This window comes from Schistosoma mansoni (assembly GCF_000237925.1).
Source record: "Schistosoma mansoni, WGS project CABG00000000 data, supercontig 0267, strain Puerto Rico, whole genome shotgun sequence".
Lineage (NCBI taxonomy): Eukaryota > Metazoa > Platyhelminthes > Trematoda > Strigeidida > Schistosomatidae > Schistosoma > Schistosoma mansoni.
In genome coordinates this window covers 80,827-103,219 of record NW_017386130.1, presented here as the reverse complement: position 1 = coordinate 103,219, position 22,393 = coordinate 80,827, and the positions used below count along the sequence as shown (strand labels likewise).

General features: G+C 34.0%; 1 protein-coding gene across 1 annotated transcript in view; it reads left to right on the top strand.

The window, feature by feature from the left end:
* Positions 1 to 18,652, top strand: part of Smp_169550 (hypothetical protein) — a gene marked incomplete at both ends in the record, with an annotated part of 30,327 nt that extends 11,675 nt beyond the window's left edge. Inside the window, 9 exons of the mRNA XM_018790710.1 lie at positions 1,435 to 1,911; positions 4,884 to 5,000; positions 6,676 to 6,730; positions 6,890 to 7,030; positions 8,792 to 8,853; positions 9,979 to 10,617; positions 13,470 to 13,901; positions 16,371 to 16,817; positions 18,260 to 18,652. Of these exons, the coding sequence (XP_018647394.1) occupies positions 1,435 to 1,911; positions 4,884 to 5,000; positions 6,676 to 6,730; positions 6,890 to 7,030; positions 8,792 to 8,853; positions 9,979 to 10,617; positions 13,470 to 13,901; positions 16,371 to 16,817; positions 18,260 to 18,652 (2,763 nt within the window). The remainder of the gene's footprint in view (positions 1 to 1,434; positions 1,912 to 4,883; positions 5,001 to 6,675; positions 6,731 to 6,889; positions 7,031 to 8,791; positions 8,854 to 9,978; positions 10,618 to 13,469; positions 13,902 to 16,370; positions 16,818 to 18,259) is intronic.
* Positions 18,653 to 22,393: the final 3,741 nt, after the last annotated feature.

The following is a 22,393-nucleotide window of genomic DNA, read 5'->3' as shown; positions in this document are numbered from 1 at the left end:
AATTTTAGTACATAACTTGTAAGCAATATGTTTTGTTCGTCAAATCATATGTAGTGGGTATATTATGTTGAAATCTCTCAGATAAGTCTGTTTTAAGGTCTTAAATAGTTATTAGTTTAAAAATTTACATATTTAGCTTGTAAGGAATCAACTAAACAAATTACATTAGCAATTATTTAGTGTTGCTTATGTGGATTGAATAAGTTAATAGTAACTGTCATAAAAAGTAAACATCATTTTGTGAATCATGAGTGACCAAGGTATGTTTCTTGGATTCCACTCCAGCAACTAGGTCTCTTTATATTCTTTCTTTCCATATATGCCAATCAGTTTGATTTTATATAGACTCAAAATTGTATACTTGGAAGTATCAAATTGTGGTAAAAATCACTTTCAAACGTGGTTTTCCGTTTTTTCGTAACTATACTTTCTGTTAATTTAATAAACGAGCCGAAACGTCAAAGTTTTCGGTGCAACTTGGTAAAGTTTATTAGCGAATTTGCGAAATGTTGAAGTCTGTTTCTGAAGATTATTCACTAGCTTAAACTGCTCTTTTTAGAATGAATCAAGAGCTTCAGTAAAGGTCAGAAAGACTGCAAGGACGATATAAGGTAAGGATAGCCGTTGACCTTTCTGATAGGCACCTCACTTTCCGGGTTATTCCTGATGAGCTGGATTTTGGGAGAGTGTCTGTACACATGACCTCAGCAAAATACTTACGGATGAGAAAATTGTATGACGAAAAGACGACTGGAGAAGTCGTACTTTTGAAGACTTCCGGGACTGTTTTGAGCGATAGGAATGGTGATGGGATGAGTAAATTCCAATAAAATGAGAAGTTTTGTGTGAATGATAACATGAGTCTACCCTAATTTTTTCAAAACCATGGTTATTATGATATCCATTCATATATTCATCGAGCACAGTAGAATTTTACAAAACAAAATTCTTATTTAAATGCTATACTGTAATAACCATATTAGTAGATGCGAACCACCTGTTTGGGGTCCGCAAGATAATCGTGATCAGTTGCTGGAGACTTTGAGTGACATACCTCAGAGTCGTTCACAATAACGCACACATGCATTCAAATTTAGTCTTCCTCTTCAATATTCCTTTATGCATACTTTTCTACCTTGTTTTTTTTTGAAATATATTCTCAATGTTCATTTATTATCATTGTTAGCTAGTTATCTGGTTGATTTCATCTCTTCGTACTAACATTGTATTGATAATTTGAGCCAATCGGACATTTTTGTCAATCTCTACGTTAATGATGACGGACTAATTAATAGTAATCACTATAACACTGAATTCTGTATTAATTAATATATATTATTGCATTATATATATATATATATATATATATATATATATATATACTAATTACATATTATTAACATTGATATCCTGTGAAATTCTTGGGTCAATAAGATTGTCACTGGTGTTTCCAAAGAACAAAAACAACAACAAATTCCTTCAAAATTCCAATTACGAATAATCGGTGATTCAGATCTGACAACTGCTGTAACTATTCGTCAACTATGGAATGCACTTTATCTACACCAGTTACATGTTCAATCTAGTCAACGTGTTCAGTCACAACAACAAAAGCTTTATTTTCCTTTATCTATCAAATTAATACCTTCTCCTAGTGTTGTTAGTATATTGTCAACATTTACAAATTCGTTAAATAATAATTCATTAAGTAATAACAAGCTTGCAGAATTAATGATCCAGTTTTCCTCTTTGAATAATACTATTCAAAGCACTGTTGAATTGATCACAAACAAGGGATTCGATAAAAATATGTGTGATAATAATAATGGTGACATGAAAAACTTAAAATCCAATGCTTTAATGTTAAAAAAGTCCAAACAATGTCCAATTTTATCTGTCCCATCTTTAATGGTAAGTTGATCAGTTTTGTTTTAATTGTGCTTTGAAGGGAAAGTTAAAAACTTGATTTTTTAAAATGAATATTTATCTTGTTTAGCTATTGTTTTTGTTTAAAATTTGGTAAATGCTTTGATTTTTTATGGACGATGGAGCGGTGGCTCAGAAGTGGTTAAGGCTTTCAACTTTCATCTACGAAGCTGTAGGTCCCCACCTACTTCACTTTGGGCAACTAGGTGGTATCACTAGCCTTCATATGCAAAGTGTGGATTAAAATCAAGTACACGAATATGTACCTTGCCATGAGTTAATAGTAAAAGCGATACTTTCAACTTATATTTAACTTGATAATTTCCATTTAAACGTTTCAGATTTGAAATTGTCTGCAGTGGAACTGATATATTCTCGTCTTTGCCTTCCTTTGCGTCCTCAATATTATTTCTTATCCCTCGAATTCGTCCCTTTTTTACAAACTTTTCTCGAAAGCTTATTCTTTCTCATAATCAACAACAACTATTTCGATTATTCGTTATTCGCCTTTTAAGTTTTATCTCGTTGTGCTGGCATTGTATTATAACTTGGGATGTCGCATATTTGTCTATCAGTTAGTTATAAGCAACACAGGAATATATAGCCTCTGCCAGGGAAGTCCTACTCACTGCCTTCTCGTGGCGGGGGTGTTGTTCACGAAAGTGAGAGGACGAAAAGCGAATGTCCGGCGCTTTAACCGGGTTAGTGGACAAGGCGAGTCCACCTAGGGGAGTTGGAAAACCCTGATTCCAAACCAATGGTGCACACGGGCTCCAGTATCCTGAGGGAACAAATGGCGTACGAATCAACTGTTGATCACCGGCTACCATGGGACTGCATCTCCTCACGATGCTCCACTGCCTTGTGGATCAGATCTTTCGGTCAAAGGCTCCGGGTGTGATCCCCTAAGAAAACTACCTGTTTCAGTCTGGGCACCTGGGCAGTATCACAGCCCTCACACAAATCAAATGAGATTTGTGTGGCGCATATGTATCTGGTGCTTCCTTGTACCAATATTTATGTTTAAATAACTGAATAAAACACAGGACTTGGCACATTTGTGCATCTGTTTAAGCTACTACACAATCATCACAACACGATCAAATTATCAAAACAAACGTCAGAGTAGTAGATGTAGTGACAATATCAGCGATAGAGTGGGCTAGATTATACATACAGAATGTTCTTCGAGAAGAAAATATAACTTCATGGAATGAAAATTATAAGTATGCCATATTATTCAATGTCACCGACCGTTTTTTATGATAATCACATGAACCTCAAGTAAATAGGACCAATCTGCGTACTTGGTTTAATCCAGTAGTCAGTGACCTCATGGATTGACTCCATATATTTGTTACGCCTCTTCTAGCTTTCTTTCAGACTTTTACACCAACAGGAATCTCGCGTCAGGATATGTGGTGGTTGAGCATAGACGATATTTGTCTCAATCACCTCAGTTGTTGAAGATTCACTCCCTCGCCAACCAACTTGCCACCTTTACCCTATACCCTATGTCTAGCCTCTACATTTTCCACTCTATAGTCCCAATTTACATGAGAAATATGTTCATTTGTGCCGGGTTCCTTGTTGATTGCGACTGACTGGTTGAATGACTGAGGATGGTTTAGGCAGCAAGGTAATGGTAACGGTAACATCGTATCATTTTATGTAATATGTTTAATTTGTAATATAGCATTTTAATCATATTGTTCCTGTTAATATGTAGTGAAGAATCAAGATTCGTAAATATAAAAAGAACAAATAAGTTAAATAGTTTTGTGGAAATTCTTGTCTTTTTAAAAATCTAAAGGTCATTGGTTTGATCTTGTACGATTGTGTTGTTGTAGGTGTACATTAACTTACTTCATTCAGAGTACCGAGTTAAGATGATACAATTAATTGTTCAGTTATGAGTGGGTTTTTATATAACAACAGTTCGTGATGTTATGTTCTTCCACTGTTTAGCATTTATCCCGTGAACACTAAAATGCACTTGACTATCCCTAAGTCAAAATAAGAATTAGAAATGGACAATATTCATTCTAATAACCTGAATTACAAAACTACAGTTTACTTAGAATTTACACAAGAATATTCTAGTATTTCCGTCCTGTCTATTATATGATTGGTTAGTTAAAAATGATCCAATCGACTAACTTTAATTCCAATTTGTTTAGGACATTCAATAGCCAAGACTCTATCAGCAATAATAAAGTTATACGAACATGAAAGAATTTGATTAATTGATGTAATTTATTTACATTGTACAAGTTTATGTGCTCTTAGTTTTTATGTGAGTGCTTCCTGAATCATGTAGTTGGAGCAGGTTTCAGAATTACGATCTACTGGCTTTAATTGAGTTCACTTGACTTTATCATTTTATTATAGTATCACTGTTATCATCCTTACTAATTTTAGTTTGGAAAATGCGGTTGGATTACTAACTTTTTCAGTAATTAACTCTGGATCAGACCCATTTACAAATATCTATATTTATTTACTGAGTTAAGTGGTTTTTCTTTTTCCTTCACACTTCATCTAAAACTGCTAATTTATGTGTTTTCTATATACACTAATTTACGTAAGTTGTTTGTCAAGTACATATTGATTTTTTGAGTTGGAATTATTGTAAGAACTGTTCATACCACTTGGCTGTTAGATTATAAGTGGAACAGGTTTTGAACTAATGACTTACTGGTAGTTGAAAACCGAATGCTTTAAACAATAAATCGTCACTTCACTCATAAATATTATTTTCAGTCAGTGAATAATGATGTTTACATGTTGCTGTACACGTTTATAATTTGGAGAAATCTCAGCTCATTTGTATGAAATTATCCTACATGTGGGTTCTATTGTATTTGTTTTTTCACAATTTTTTGTCATTTCATGTCAAATACCCCTTTTGTTTCAACCTTTAAAAAATATTTATATGTGAAAATTGTCAATTTTAGTCTCCTGTTCAAATTGATGAAAATAAGAATTTATCAGGTATATTTGTACCACTACATTCATGGTCAGATCGTATCTATACTTATTCACATCATCCTGTGTCGATATTTGCTTGGCAAGTAAGGTCTTTTCATAGTCATAATTCTTATTGCTTATATTTCATATTTTTAATGTTTAAAAGATAATGATTGTAGTCTTGTGTAGATGAAGTTGTCGATAAGAGATTTGAGTTTATTGGTATTGAATACTTACAATCTATCCTATAACTACGTGAGCTTACGTCACAAAAGTTTAGGACACATTCATTTCTTCTTCTTCAAAACACTGCCGATTTTTGACGATACATCTCTTCCATTGTTAGTGTTTATGGGTTTCTACACATAATTCCTATAATTATTGTAAATGACAAGCATCGTACGGAATGTAAAGTTAAATATTAAGATTATTACTTGCATCCCAACCAGTATGTCTACATCTGACATTTTCTAGTCCAACAGTCAGTGATTTCCTTGACTAATCCTGTTTCTTGACATGACTGTTATTAATATCTCTTCCATCTACTTATATTCTAGTCATACTCGAAGTCAGGATAGGCAACTGCTAGGCGTAAGTACTACATGTTCAAGGAGCCCTAGCAGATGGAAGTCTACAGTCCCGTTAGCGAATTCATTATCTTCATCTACTAGCCTACTATTAACTGTAAGATTACTCACTCTATTACTTCGAAGACATTTATAACCAAACTCTAGCAGTAACCTAGGCATATCTATCTACATAAGCCATGTTCCACAGCCATAAATTAATCCAGGATAAACTGCTGTTCGGTCCACTTACCCCTTGATAACCAGATTGTTAGCAGGAAATAAACCGGATTAAGGCACGTTATGTGCATGATCGTGACGGCGCACACTGATTGGCTAATTCTAAACCACTCAGCTCTGGCAAATTATTGGAGAAACATCTAGAAGCTTCTTATGCATATATTATAGATATATGAACGTTTTTCTAACCATTGATTGCTGTTCACCTACTCTTGTTATTTTGAATAGTTTCGTTCCTGTTCAACGTGTTCTGATTTTGGGGGTCTTGTCGAGTGTCATTGTATAAGAATACTAAGCAATAGGAGTAACTGGGTCGTTTATTAGCAAAACAATTATAACACAGATAGATAGCTTGCACACACCAAACTTGGCGGAAGTTGGAAAACACCAAAATCACATTTCGTATCCATGCCAAGATTTCATCAACCAGTAACTCATGTCAGAGTTAATAAATTTTTGTGATCAGTAGTAAAATGATAAACATGTCCAACTATAGTGCACCGTTTATTAGTTTATTATAGAATAAGGTTTTTATGATTTGGTGGAGGAATTTCTGATTGTTAAAATGAAAGAAAAAAAACGCTTATCGAGATTGATATTCAGTAATACTGAATTAGGCGAGTAATGGCTGCCCATAACTCTGTATACTTTACATAAGGCGCTGAATGTTTTGAAAACAAAGACAAACTACTACCCACAAGAATGTAGTTTTCACATGTCATAAGATAAAGTACTTGTATGCAAAATATTGACACAAAATTTAATATAAAATATAAAAGTGAGTGAAAGAAATTAGTTTTTCAGTCATTCACTGTCCAATGAATTATAATGCCTGACTAATTGTTTTAGACCTAATTCTTATAGTTAGATTATTTAAACAATAATTCTTCATTTTCATTTTCTTACCGTTTTTCTCTTATTTATGTATATTGTTATTCATTGGATACATTGTTATTTCCTTTACTCTCTATAGACTGGTTTGGAATTACATCCTATTGCAAAATGTCTACTTTTACAGCCATCGTCAAGTGGATTTGTAATTAATAATAACAATAATAATAATAATAATAATAATAATAATGAGGATAATAATATAAACAAATTCACACTTATTCCATCGAGTCAATCCGTTCGTATAGAATTTCATGTTGAAGCTATCTTAGACTTAGTTATTCAACTTTATTCAGATAAAACAAATGCTGAAATTAATCCGAAATTAGAAGAAATGGAAGGAGTGGATTTTGTTACTGACATCAATAAGAATGATAATAATACTGTATTGAAATCTATAACTCATAGATTACTTGACAGAACTTCCTCAGTTGAAGGTAACATTTACTTATATGTATATGTAGACTGTTCGAAAATGTATCACTGAATTTTTCCGTATATATATATATATATATATATATATATATATATGAATGTATGTATGCATTTAATGGTAGTTGTTTTGGTATCTCTGATTTCATGATGACTATTACCATCCATTTTAACTTAGTGAGCCAGTGGTTTAATGACTAGATCATTTGTCTTTTAACAACACTAGATTAAATCTATTTGGTCAATTTTGTTTTACTCTTATATGTCTAGATATTTATGCCGGAGAAATAATATCTTAACCTGATTGATACATATAAATTAGTACTTGGTAAATCAACTACATTGTTAATATCGAAAGGTTTGTGGAGACTGTTGAATTTTCATATTTCAAATCCTAGGCTGGTCTTAGCTAGGTAACGATTAGAGTCCAGAAACCGCAGAACGGCTTTTCAGTCCTAGTATTTGACTTAGTGGTGTGCACATTCACAGACTCACAAGGGGTAGAACTCAGAACTTTTGGTCTCGCTCTCGAATTCTTAACCTGTAGACCACTGAGCTAAAATGTAATGGTGTACGCGTATAGTTCCATTTAATTCTCTATATTTTGCGGGCATCTGTCATTGTCTGGGGTGGATAGCTGTCTCACATTCGATATGGTTGAACTCTACTAGTCACTGGTATTTATTGGTTGCCTAACTAAGATCAGTCCGTGATGTAATCCATGGGAATTACATTGTGTCGGTTGTTTTTACGATCTATTGGATACAATAAAACTAATTATCAATTACTTTATTGTTAAACTCATTTCTATGCAACACACCTGTTTTCAGTGTACATATATTATAAGCTGCCTATTACAATTAAACAGGAATTTTATTTAAAAAACAATGTTTGTCCACATGGTGTTGTACTGATTGTCTAAAATTTATCTATGTTTACTAGTATTGGGCTGGGGAAATTGTTGAATTTTATTGAAGTCATGAACCGATCTCAGTTAGACAACATTGGACAGCCGTTTCGTTCCAGTATGGGACTCCCCAGTTTTATGTTTTATGGCCAGTCAAACATCACGTAACAAGAAATCACCAGTCAGAATACTGACTTCTCTGACCTTCCCCCTGTGCTAAACCAATGGCATGTCAACCAGCACTAGCAGCTTTGAGATAACACTGAGTCCTTATTGGTCCTCTGTGTGGTAGCCTCTCTCCTAGCCCAGTCCGTTCAATTCAGAACACAAATATCAGCCTCTTCTATTTGAATCGTACATTTCAGACACACGTGGTTTATATACAAGCAGACCAGACCACATCACACCATAAAGTGAAAAATAATAATTATACAAGATCAAATCAAAATTGGCTGTGAGTATAGGAGCCTGTAACCAATGGATTTGGTATAAATTAAGAACTGTAAATCGTATATTATTTATTTTCTTAAACACATAAACATTGGTACAAGGAGGTACCAAATAGGTATGCGCCACATAAATCATTCGAAAGTCGGACTCAGAACCTTTGGTCTAGCACGCGAACGCTTAATCGCCAAACTACCGAGCCAGTATTCAAAAACATATTTAACTCTTATTAGTCCGTGATATTGCCCGACGACCTTCCATTATCTTCAACGAGTAATATCCTCGCACTCGACACGGTTGAACTTCACTGATCACGTTCTCTGAATAGAACTTCACGAAGTTGTTCGCACATTGTCATAATCCTAATCTAGCCTAATTATATATCGCCTGCTGCTCACATTTCTATTTTTAGATTGCTGGGATGAAATGGATGCAGAAGTTCGAAGGCGCTTGACTGATTTAACTGGGAATTCAGTAAGTTAACTATCAGATATTTTGCTTTTTCTGATAACAATTAGACAAATCTGTTTAAAAGTGTAAAGCTTAGTGTAAATCAACTATTCTCCACACATCGTACGTGCGTGCCTGTGCGTATATCAAACTGTTAGCACAAGTTATACTATATCATACAGCTTGCTGGCTAGTTGTTTAGTATGTAGAGTTGGTTAGGGTTATACAAAGTAAAACACTCAGTTTGTGTATATATGTCAGTAATTCGGATTCTGTGTCATTGAGTATGGAATTTTTATCCTCACCCTTAGATTTTAGCTTTACATATTTGTAGGCCCTCTATTTTTTTCTGGAGAATGGGACCCTAGTTGGGAAATAAATAAGATTTCGAAAAAAACCTTTTATCATTCTGATAATATTTCGCCACTACTTTGTAATTCTATTACCGCCTCGTCAGGAGGGATGGGACGGTTAGTGTTTGCGCAAATATATTAAATGTTATATATTCTGTACACGAGACACTGATTTTAATGTAAAGGCAGACTACACGAATAACAGCGGGATTCATAAGTGACCTTGAGAAAGTAAAGCCAATTTGTAGCCATCAGAAATGTAGATGCTATGAGTGAATAACATAAAAATCCAAAATGACTAGGAGTTTTGGTTAAGGTGTAGGCTTAGGGGTTCGAGTTAAGATTCAAGGCTACGAGTTATGTTGGGCTTAGAAAGTTGAATACAACATTTGCAGTTAGAAATGATAGTAGGGAAATGCTACATAGCCTCATATAGACAAATACGTATCCAGTTCTTTGATTTTAAGTATGAAGCTATTCCCACGAATTTATGAATCATGTCTTCTATTCTTTAGTTCTCTTATATTCATCAGCTCTAAGCATTTTGTCAGCTCATTATTAGTAGTATTTAATTAGATTACAAAAAACATAAGTTTTGTCTGTCATAACGTTTTGAATTTCTCACAGAAAACCAATAGTCTTTATCTTAAATCGGATTGGCTCGCCTTTATAGTTTACTTTAACCGGTCAGAATTGTTCGGGAGATACTTGTTTTCAGTATGTTTTTCTACATTAAGTCTTTAAGTATTAATTATTCCTTTGTCTATTTTGTTTGTATTTTCAAATTTTTTATTAGATTGAACAAAGTTTGATTGAATACTTTTTAGCTTCTGTTGAATATGATTTGACCGAACCGTTAACAACAAATTTTACAGAATTATCAAAGTCATCATCAATGCGATATTTACAACCACTAACAGCTCGTTTAGATCAGTTACCAGTGTGTTATTTTAATGAGAAAACCGTCACATCGACAACAGTAACAAGAGAGTTTAGTCAACAACAATCGAATAATTTAAATGGTAATAATGAAAATCTCACTGCCTATGTTATTCGTACACCATCATCAATTAGGAATTGTGCTAATGAATCAAACAGTTGTTTAATTCCGGGTCCTATAAATTATTTATGGAATTGTTTGACAAAAAATATTATCAATGAAAGTATTACTTGTGATAATAATGGTTTGAGTCAATTAATCTCAATTATTCTAGAAAATTATGATTTCAATGTAAATACTAGTTCATCATCATTATCATCCTCAGATGACAATATTATTGATGCTAATAGTTCAATGCATATTGTTTCCACTCCATTGAAACAGTGTAATTGTAGTGATAACAGTAATAATAATTATACTAAAGAGAAGGTTATTTCAGATGATTTGAAAAGTATTCGTTTAAATTATACCAATGGAACTGAACTTGTTGATTGGGTAATAAATAGATTTTTTCCCCTTATTTTTATATTTTCTTAAATTTTTTATTATATTTGAATAAATACAGTTGATAGCTTGTCGATTCGGTTGTTTGAAACTTCACTGAATGGTAACTGGCCACATATCATTTTATCAGTCAGTCAGTTAGTCAATCACAACGTGGAACCGGGTACGTATATACATGGGTTCAAGTTGCCATACCTTATTAGCAAAGAGAGATGAAATTGTCAGACCAAATCCTAAAATAGTAGAGGTGGTAATGGTATGAGTGGTAATAAGAAAGAATAGGAATCAAAGATATGGCTCAAAGATATATAAATTAGTGAAATAAAAACGGATAAAAAGAAGTTATGGGGAATTCTGAGTTAAGAATGGATGCAGTTGCACCATTGCAACTGATTTTGAGCTATATCATTGAACGTCTCTAATCACTGGTTACGATAATTACATGAACCCCAACCAGATAGTCTACGTCTATTAGTCAACATGGATCAGTTCAATTGTCAGTTACTTTATGGACTGATGCGGTGTTTTGATTTGGCCACCCCTAACTTTCTTCCAGCTTACTACACCAGACATCTTTGCCCGTCAAAGTATGCAGTGGTCGGGGAGATGTATCACAAGGCCCGACTACCTCAGTTGGTGGGAATTCAATATCCCACCAATCGATTTGCCATCCTCACCTATTACTCAGTTCCTAACCGAGACATTACTCATTCAGTGGTCCCAAAACATATGAGACACCTGTGATTGAACACTTTTTACCTACGAATATCCTCTATTCTTAATGACCATGTTTTACATCTATAAAGTAGGACACAGTGAACTGCTACACAGTATACTCATCCTTTAGTTGGCAGACAGATATATCGCGTGCGTAACAGTAGGTAACGCAGGTTGGCAAAAGTCAATCGAGCCTTCTGAATTCGCGCAGTGGTTTCGTCAGACATCAGAGCATCAGGACTGATGAGACTCTTAATATAGATGAGGCATTCTATACGTTCAACTACTTCACTCTATATCATTAATTTAGGAGCTTACGCAAGCCAATCTTAAAGCGATATTTTGCATTTAGAGAGATATAATCCTATCCTAAACATGCTTGCATTGTCTCTTAAGGTGGTCAAATGATTCTGAAACGTTATGTTTAATGCTGAACGATTGATGTGATGCGTTCCAACTTAATCTAATATACTGTATCAAGCTGTATCACAAATACTGATTGTTGATACTCATTTTTAATATCATTCAATGTTAATTTTGAGTTATGACCCAGAGAAGGAGCCAGGAATGGCATTTTAATATATGTAAGTCTACATGTTTGTGGACTGTAAATCAGTATTGGTGAGTTAGATTAGCCTTCAGTTAGAGATTTAAGTTTAAATCAACTTCAGTGCAACTTCAGTGTTGTTCGTCAAGAAATCACTTGTTTCATACATTATCATCTTCAAGCAACAGTGTCATGTATTAAACTGGGAATAATCATTAGCGAACTATTTACTGAGTGGTCTACACGTTTCATCAAATGTGTTTTATTGTGTGCGTTTCGTGACAGAGTGACGTTTCAATATTTATTCAAATTCTGCTAAACTAATTTTTCTGGATAATAGACTAACTTTTCAAATATTTTCTTGGAAAACAAAATCATCTTTAAACAGGTCTTCATACCACCTGAACCATGTGTCAAAGTGCCGTTTGTTTAATGGTCATAGATTAATTTACCTACACTGTTAAGAATAAAGTCGATTGACAATGGAGTATTAGAAACAATAACTGAGAACGTCGCTTTTTGTGTTTTCTTCGAGTTCGTAAACTCTTGCATTAACTTAAGTTGTCGCTTCAATATTAATTCCACTTTATCAGGTTCTATTTTCACTAAACTCTGTCTCTACAAGGTATACTTTGCTCTAACAGTGATAATTCCTAACTGTGTCTTGATGTTAGGATAACAAGGCTTCTAATCCTTTTTAACCTTAACTACGGCAAAACATAATCTTGCAAATAAAATTTATATGTAGTGATTAAGGAAGATTATTCATTAATCAAATTCATTCATTTATATACAGATCATCATATAGAATTATTACAAATGAATATTATACTAAACACGAGTTGAACTGAATAATACGGAAGTCAAATGAACAAAATTCACACGTAGTCAATATACTTGATTTGTTACTAATAAATTGTATATTTCAATATCATCAATGTCACTGTTAGACAGTTGGTGAAGTTGTAACTATTTTTTGTCTCTTGTTTAGTATTTATTCACCGGTAAGATGTATTTATCATTTAGAAAGAGATTGTTTAGTTCTTCACAATATTTTCATCAAATCGATGAATTTCTAGTCAATACTTTCTATTTTTAGCCTGTGTTAATATGGCTTGTTCTTGGCGGAGTTAGCCTATGAATTCTTTTATTATTTATTTATTACTCTGACGGTATATGTTTGATATTAGCCGTGTCTATAAAACGAATATGAGCATATGAAACGTGATCTGTACAAGTTGCAAACGACCTCAACGACTCTGTTTTCGATCATTTTTGGCTCTGAGGAATTGCCAACACTTGTTGGTAACACAGTATCATTAGTGCAAAGTTTTTTGGGATATTGAAAGTGATAATTTAAAAAGGTGTCGTAATCTTGCTGGCTTACCATTAAACTGTGGGGTCATTTTATTCCATGGTGATGGCAATTCGGTTTAAATAGAGGAATAGCTTGGTGTTTTATTTTATTCTAGGTCGATCTGTTAATTTACCTATTCATCTTAGTATACCAGACTTCTTGTAATGTGTATTGGGTTTTTGGAGTGCTACTAATTTTGCTTCTTATCACATTTCTACTTAGGTAATCGTGACAACTCCCATTGATCGAATCCGTTTACATTTTGTACCCAAATCTTTGGTATCAAACGACATGTTAAACCGCTCTGTCCAATATTCCAAACAAACCTACCTATCAATCTATTTACCCTTTCATCTTCGATCCATTTTGATTGATGAACATTATTTACTCAAGAATGAACCATACGCTCTAGATGTAAATCGTTCAGTGGACAAGAATATTGGTCAATACTCAACAAACGCTCGTCTAATTACTATCACATTAGTTTATTCGTCAAGTTGGTGGAGACAGTATACTACTGAAGGTTTTGTGAGTTCTGATCCAAGCCATACAGTTTCATTTTATGGAGATAACTTCAGTGAATTATTCTCATTCCTTCCAGATAGTCGGGAAAACCGAGGATTCTGTCATGTGTTTCGTGATCTACGTCCAGATGTAAGCTCTTTTTTAAAATGTTTCATTGTAGTCTACCTGCTTGAAATGAATTCTTTATGACCATATAACATTATTATTAAGTCAATCTCGATAATTTGTCAATACCAACAGTGTGCCTTCTTGTTTCGTCAGTACATGTAGTTTGACTTCTCCTCGAACTTCATGGAATGATTGAAAATCGATATCTCGAAGTAGCTACAAAATACTTACTTAGTTTCCCTTTTTTCAAAACAGATGAGATATCTGGATGCCTGATAAAGAATAAGTATGTTTCACTTCTCGGGTGCTATTAGATCAGTTCATGAAGTTTTTGGATATTTATGTGGTTCATTTCGATCGGCTGGGTGGATTCCATACGATAATCGTTATCAGTGGTTAGAGACGTCGGGTAACATGGCTTAAAGTTGGTTACAAATGCTCTGACACATTCATTCTTTATTTTTCTCTCTATTTTGAATTTCACTATTCCTTCATCGTTATCATTGGTACTGCGTTATTTCGATCTCTTTTGCTATTAATCTTATTGATTTCATCTCATGCTAAAATAGAATGAAGATTTAGGCTAACGCACATTTGTGTCAAGCTTTACGTCTATTATAACTGATTTATACTGCATTTATTTTTGTGTTAATTTGTGGCTGTAAAATATAATCATTTAAAGTAAGTCTATACAAGCATCATAGGTATTTGAATTTGATTCAATGAAATGAACTGAGAAATATTAAAGCAAAATGTAAAATGTTCGGTAAAGTACACTAATATTTTGATAGGTTTGATCGCTTTTATGAATTGGGGTGGATGTGTCTAATCTGCTTCATGGTTTAATACATCATCCTTCTTCAGGTACGCACCATCATCTCATGTGGCTATATTGGTTCTGGAGCCAAGACTTGTAGGGATGTTGGTTTTTCTCACTTAGCAAGCACGCTACTTGTGAAAATTTCTAGGATATACTACCACTTTAACTGCTTTAAAGTGCATTTGTTAGTTTACGTGGTCCTATAGATCAGGTCGTATTAGCTGTACAATCATGCACTTGTCAAACGAATATCTGAGCACCACTCTTGCTTAGGACGTCAATCTAGTGGCTCTCATCGTTAAGTGTCCAACGTGAGACTTAAAGGTCATCAGTCTGGTTTTCACTCTTGAAGAATCTCAGACTATCATGTAATAACTATCCATAACCCTCAGATTTTCAGTGTTGCTTCGACTAAGATCAATCTGTGACAAATACAGCCTAATAAATTTATTCCTAATATTTATATATGATATTTATGATATGATATGATATTTATATATGATGGCATAATTTAACTTATTTTTATTTATTTGAACACATAAATATTGGTACAAAGGGGCACCGAATACATATGCGCTGCACAAATCTCATTTGATTTATGTGAGGGCTGTGATACTGCCCAGATGCCCAAACTGAAGCAGGCGGTTTTCTTAGGGGATCACACCCGGAGCCTTTGACCTAAAGGTCTAATCCACAAGGCAGTGGAGTATCGTGAGGAGATACAGTCCCATGGTAGCCGGTGACCAGCAATTGGTTTGTACGCCATTCGTTCCTGCAGGACACAGGAGCCCATGTGCACCATTGGTTTGGAATCAGGGTTTTCCAACTCCCCTAGGTGGACTTTCCATGTCTATCAACCCGGTTAAAGCGCCGGACATTCGCTTTTCGTCCTCTCACTTTCGTGAACAACACCCCCGCCACGAGAAGGCAGTGAGTAGGACTTCCCTGACAGAGGCTATATATGCGTGACCATATGAGAGCATTTGGAGAGGGAGAGCGGACTCTCCCCACTGTCGGCCGTACCAGGGCATTTGGGGACGCATAATTTAACTACGCTTTTGTAAATAAAGGTTACAAAAGCGTAGTTAAATTATGCTTTTGTACGTTTTTGTAACTATTCATGAGTGATGGAGTCAAATAAAGGTTACAAAAGCGTAAAAAAGCATAATTTAATTGCGCTTTTGTAACCTTTATTTGACCCCATCACTCATGAATATTAATAATCAAGGAATTATAGATCCTGCTCAATTTCATATGTATCCTGTCGACGTATCACGTTAATGCAACGTAGAAATAAAAAGTCGGCACGAATTGTGTTTAAAATACATATATTTCACACTCATCGGTCATACTGAACAAGTGAATGTGAAAATAGGCGTTTCAGCTAAAATCCTTGAAGAAATAGTTGATTTTTATTTGATAAGATAATGTGCAAACTATAGATACCCAATTGAATTGTGAACAGCGGACATACACATAAGCCATGGATACACGAAAAAATAAACATGAATGTCGTTGACGAAGTCACAGATAACTGAGATATACATAGAAGGTTATATACTATCTTAATTAGTAATCTGCTCATATGTTAGAAAAGTTCACTTTAGTATTCTAATAAAACAACACGTCACTACAATACAATAATTTCTTTCTTATTTATTTTCTTAAAGATTAACTCTCCAGGGATTTTACAAACTCAATTGTTCGCAGCCTCGGCAGATCATTGGTGGGATAAAACAGATGTACTTTTACAAACTGCTGTGGATCGATATTTGAAGACCCATTTCATGATATCATCGTCGACCGAAGAATCTCAATTTTCTGATCGATTTAATTTATTATCTTCATATATCGCTCGTTTACAAACTCCCAATTTAAATTCTTCGAAGAATTGTATATGTATTGTCAATAATGAAGAAAATGATTGTAGAGAACAATGGTTTCATGTTAAACGATCTGCTTGGATGGAGCTTGTAAAACGTACTGGATTACTTATTGTAAATTTGATACAGAATGAAAATTATATAGATTATGGTAGTCGGAAAGAAAATTGTTTACATATCAATAATCATATTAATGGTCTAACTACATCAGAAATGATTTACACGTCAAATCCAGTAAGTAGAATATACTTTGTATTGAAGATAATAAGATGTGAATATGTTTTATAGGATATGTTTAGTTTACCACTAGTTACTTAAATTTATAATAACTTAGCAGTGTCAAATCTAATAGGTTTCTTGTTCACCTACAGTAACATATTTTTATAAGTTTATATATATATATATATATATATATATATATATATATATTCAGTGTTTATGCTAAATTTATTCTAGTGAACGTGTCTTCATTCTGTTTTCTGCCTAACACGATTTCGAAGTCAATACAGGTTGTAGGTGACTTTTAACTACTACTCTCGTCCGGCTGACGAGTCTCAAGTAGGATGAAACATGGGCACTAGATTTTAGTTTTAACCATCATCCACTTCTGTTTATAACGCTTGTGACCAAATAGCAACATCGAGACAATCCGCACATGATGTACATAAGCCAAAAAGAGATTGATCCATTACAGTCCTAAACATTAATGGAAAGATTTAAACTAATACTCTCATTGTCCGAATTGAAATTGTCAGCTAATTATCACAGCTAGTTACGTAAGAGTAGGAATAGGAATTCAAATAAGGTATAAAAGTGGATGTTATTTATGTTATATATGAAGTAAATGATAAGCGATTGGTAGGATGGTTGCGATGAAAATTAGATATCAGTATGGGGTTTTGGAGATTAAGTTTTTGGTTGAGATCATGAATCGATTAATGCTGGACCACCATTGAAAACCTGAGTACACTGGACGGCCGTTTCTTTCTAGTATAGACCTCCTCATTAGCGCGCATTCACGATCCCGCACGTGGGATCTGAGGTTAGACTCAGGGTACTAGGTAAGGATGCCAAATCAGTTGATGAGATAGTGAATCTTCATCATTTGGGTGGGATGTTTAGGGCATGTATTACGTATACCCACCCACCGACTGCCTCGACGCGGAATGATGGCTGGTGTAGGACTAGGTTAGATGAAAGCTAGGATTGGCCGAGTCATGGCACCAGTCCATGAAGACGCTGACTATTAGACTTATTCATGCATGTATGTTTGAGGTCCTCGTTATTGTCGTAACCAGTGGTTGGAGACATGGCTCGAAATCGTCCGCATCGGCGTAAGCTTATTCACTTTTCATCTTCCTATAGCTCCTGAGTCTCTCAACCAACTTACCCTCATAATCCGTATTACTGAATCGCTTCTTCAATACCTAATCTTTTTTATTTCCATTACTACTATTGATATCACTACCTCTACCGCCTTGGAAAATTTCATCTCGCTGTGCAAATGGAATATGAGAACTTGAATCGATGTGCGCATATTCCAGGTTCTACGTTGCGTATTACTGATTGAGAATACTCTTCAAGTTCCCCTATATTCTATTTATTCGTTCTTATCTTACAAAATGTACTTACCGTTAACTATGTTGATTGATTCCCCGCCATGTTTTTGTTTTCAGCTTCATTATTCAGGTATGGATGCAGTGACGTCGTCAGTACAAGCTGGTTTAGAACTGGCAAATTTAACTTTACGCCTGTTACCACATAGAAATCAATTCCATTCTAAATTCTCTTCATTAGTATCTACTAATGAAACAGTAATTAGTGTTGACGATCAATCTAATGATACATGTGATCCTAATTCCAATGAATCATTCAATAGTTCACATTCCCATCAATCGTTAGATAATGCTAAACTCGTTCAATCATCGTGGGAACGTGTACAAAATTTAAATTGTCAATTTCCAGAAACATATTTTAATAATAACACGGAATGCTTAAGTGCACGTACCAGACGCCTTTTGAAACGAAAGCATTCTGAATCAGATCAAAATCTTGTTTGTTTAGAGTGATGCATTAATTCATTTTATATGTGTGCCTTACTAGTTATTATAATTATTATTACTATGTAGAATCATATATATATATATATATATATATATATATATATATATATATATATATATATATATATATATATATATATATATATATAAACGACGTTCCTAGATGTATATATTATTAATAACTGTACTACGAAGTGCAATTTATCTATTTATGACCAATGCAACTAGTAATACTATTTTAATAATTGGTTTCGCTTTTAAATTTATGGGAGATTTTAGCCAAAAAATCAAGGATGAGTGCGTTTAAATATACCTACCTAATTACTTACCGTGTGAAAACTTGTTTATTTCTTCGTGTTTCATTTTTGTTTAAAGTGTTACACATCTACTACGTAATTTTCTTTGCCGAATTATATTTTTAATATTTTTGTTATCCACTACACAGATGCACTTACTCCACACCTCTTTTTCTTATTACACATTTTATTCTTTTTTTCACTGTGTAACTACTCTATATGTTTCCCTATATATAATCTATGCAATGTTTAATTGGTTTATGCATTTCATACATATACATGTTTATTTCTAGATGCAGATATGTGTATATGTATTACCCTTTTGGTTTTTTGTAAAGATTTTCTTTATTGTTTTTTGCTTGTTATTATTGTTGGTTTAATACGTAATGCATGTCAGGTAAAATGCAAGCACGTTAGTGAATGAGAATGTCTTTCTCGAATAGTAATATTCTTCTTTTTCATTCAGGTGTTATTACTCAGTTGAATGCGATTCAATATTAAATAATGCTAGTCGCATTATAAATAATCTTTATTGTAGGATAAATAAATGGTTTCTAGATGAAGTTGGTGTAAAAAAACAGGATTGAATAAAAAATTGTGGATTTTTGAATGAATAGTCTTTTAGGTACGCACTATCGGGGAGTATTATACCAGGATAAAATAACTATTCAGTTCTATTTTTTTTCCAAAATCTTCGTTTCCAATTGTTATATCCGCGTCGCTAATTACTTATACTTGAAGCAAGGAAACCCTGCTATTCCCACGACGCGAAATTAGGAGCAATGAAGACTGGTACGTGTGAAGGTTTATTAACCCCGAAACACGACAACAACTAGTCGAAAATGCACTTATTTATATATAGATTTGCACACGCATTTGATTATTAATTAGTAAAAAGTCACATAGAATTATCGCAAAATTGTACACTGCATTTTATGCTGATCGTAGTTCAAGGTAATTTAATACAATTTAAGAAAAAATCACTCTGAAAGAAATCAATGTTAAATTGGATAAAATAACATTGGAAATACAGAAAATAATCATATTGAATTAGAAACGATAGTAATGTTGATCTTCATTGTTATGAAGTGTAGAATATGTTGGGATATTTTACTTATTGCTAAAGATTGTATCTACGATATTCATCTTTTAGTGTTTTATAATCATATACCATTTCCACCATTCGAACGGCCGCTGCATTTAAAGTCCATGTAAATATTGACAGTGTCGTTAAGAGATCATTTTTCCTCTAATTTCTTGATCATACTTCTGATTTCTCTTGTTCATTATTAGTAATTGAAGTCAGACAAATATCTTGTACTGAAATATCCGTGTAAAAGTAGCCTGTCCTTTAATCAGTTGCTTCGTAATTTCATAGTTAGCTGCTCAAGCATCCAAAACCCGGAAGCACAGCATATCTTTTTTGTCCTAGCATGAGTCTCCTTACATATGCTCTTCCATGACCTCATTTGGGTTGAACTATTAGTTTAACCTTCATGGTTTACATTTCTAATTGGATATCCATTGGTGCGGTGTTCCAACCATGCTAAGTTTGGCCAAGCCTCACTCGGTAAAGCTGATTAGTTTGTCTGGATTAGAATCCGCTTTCCGAGGCTTAATAACCCACCGTATGGACGTGATTTCGTGGGGAAATCGTTAGAACCCCTGGATCTTAGCACATGGGTGCCGCACTTGGTGCAAGTGTAGCCTACATGCACACCGGTAACACAAGTTTTCACTGATGCATCCTATATCATACACGAAAGCATATTCACCCACCCAGGAGGATAGATGGTTACTGCTCCCTTCGAACGTATTTGCTACAGCTGACTGTCTCTTACGCATTATGTGCATATCACTGGCACAAGGAATTTTGTCCATACACTTCATGAAATACACATAAGCGCTCTCTCAGGACGGATTGATAGTCACCTATCCGTATTATTTGCTATCGTATATTTCTATTATCTTCGACCTAAAGGATTAGTTCACTGATTTTATTAGACATGGGCAGACATTTTAACAGCTTATAATTCCTTGCACTAACCCACACGTGTGATCTTTGGATGTACCAATATACATGAACTACACAAGTCAAGACTAATGCAATCTATGTACACAAGTATGCATATCGTGAATATCATTATGGCCAGTCACTGACTTGTAACTAATGTCATACTGCCTCAGTTTATTTCAAACGATCAATATGAGACCACCTAGTACGGCAGCCAGAAAAGTATATAGATATAAATAAAGATTGTCCTCTTATAGTTCAGACAGTGAGGGTCTGAAATACTATTTTTGGGTAGATAGATAGACTGTAGAAGTGGACCAAATATGAAGTAGTTGAGATTTATAGCCGTAAAGGAGGATTTTGTTAGAAGTGAATACTTTCAAGCTGAATATTTCAGTTATTGAAATTTTACTATCTTGGTAGACAACAGCAAACATTAGAGAGAGAAGACTATTTGAACTTTCAACGGAATGACAACTGTTGTTGACATGGATGTGATTGTCAGTGGGATTTATATTGACATTACTAAGGGATATATTTCTACTGGCTTTTTCATGAACTAATTTGGGATTTTGTAGGTGCTTGTCGTTTTCCTTACTAATTTAAAGCTTGGGCTTTTTTAAATTAATGTATTGATTGCTGACTAGCCTCAGTATTAGTAATCGAAAATATGCTTTCAGCATTATTGAAAAGTCAGAGTAGATCCATAGATTGACGCGATAAAAGCAATATTTGATTTTTTTTGAAGGGCCTTGGGAGATTGTTTCTATTTGTAGGTTATACTCGTTACAGATCGATCTCAGTTTAGGTACCACTGAGAACCAAGGAACGCTGAACAGTTGTTCCGTCATAACATAAAACTCTTCTACAGTGCTACTTAACAATAATAGTCAACTCACTAGGACTTTTTTTAAAGATATTCTTGAATTTATAGTTAGGAACCGTACCTGGTGGGATTCCGACATGTCAGAAATAAAACAATTATCACTACTGGTGTTGGACAATCGTTACAATGTTAAATATCCGAAGTTGGAACTGTACTAACCTTGGTAACTGACCCAGAGATTCTGATAGTTAAGCGTTTGTCGGTAGATATGCGTCCAATTCATGGTTGAGTCGTAGGTGCGCACTTCTAAGCAGTCTTATATTAGGAAAAGGCAGTTATCCAGTGCTGCTTGTTTTCATTATTACCTTTAATGAGACCAACCTACGATGAATAAAATCTACAATGTTAAATTGACAATTTCTGAAGCCTTTTAGAATTGGACGAAACATATAATTACTTACTTCATACGTGATGATATTCGATTGGATGTTCATTCAAAACAAATAGACTTTAGATCAAAATACAATTGTTACACAATTATATATTTTAAAAAAATCAACAATCGATCATTTCACTATTCGACGCATAAAAAACAGAAAGCATGAACGAAA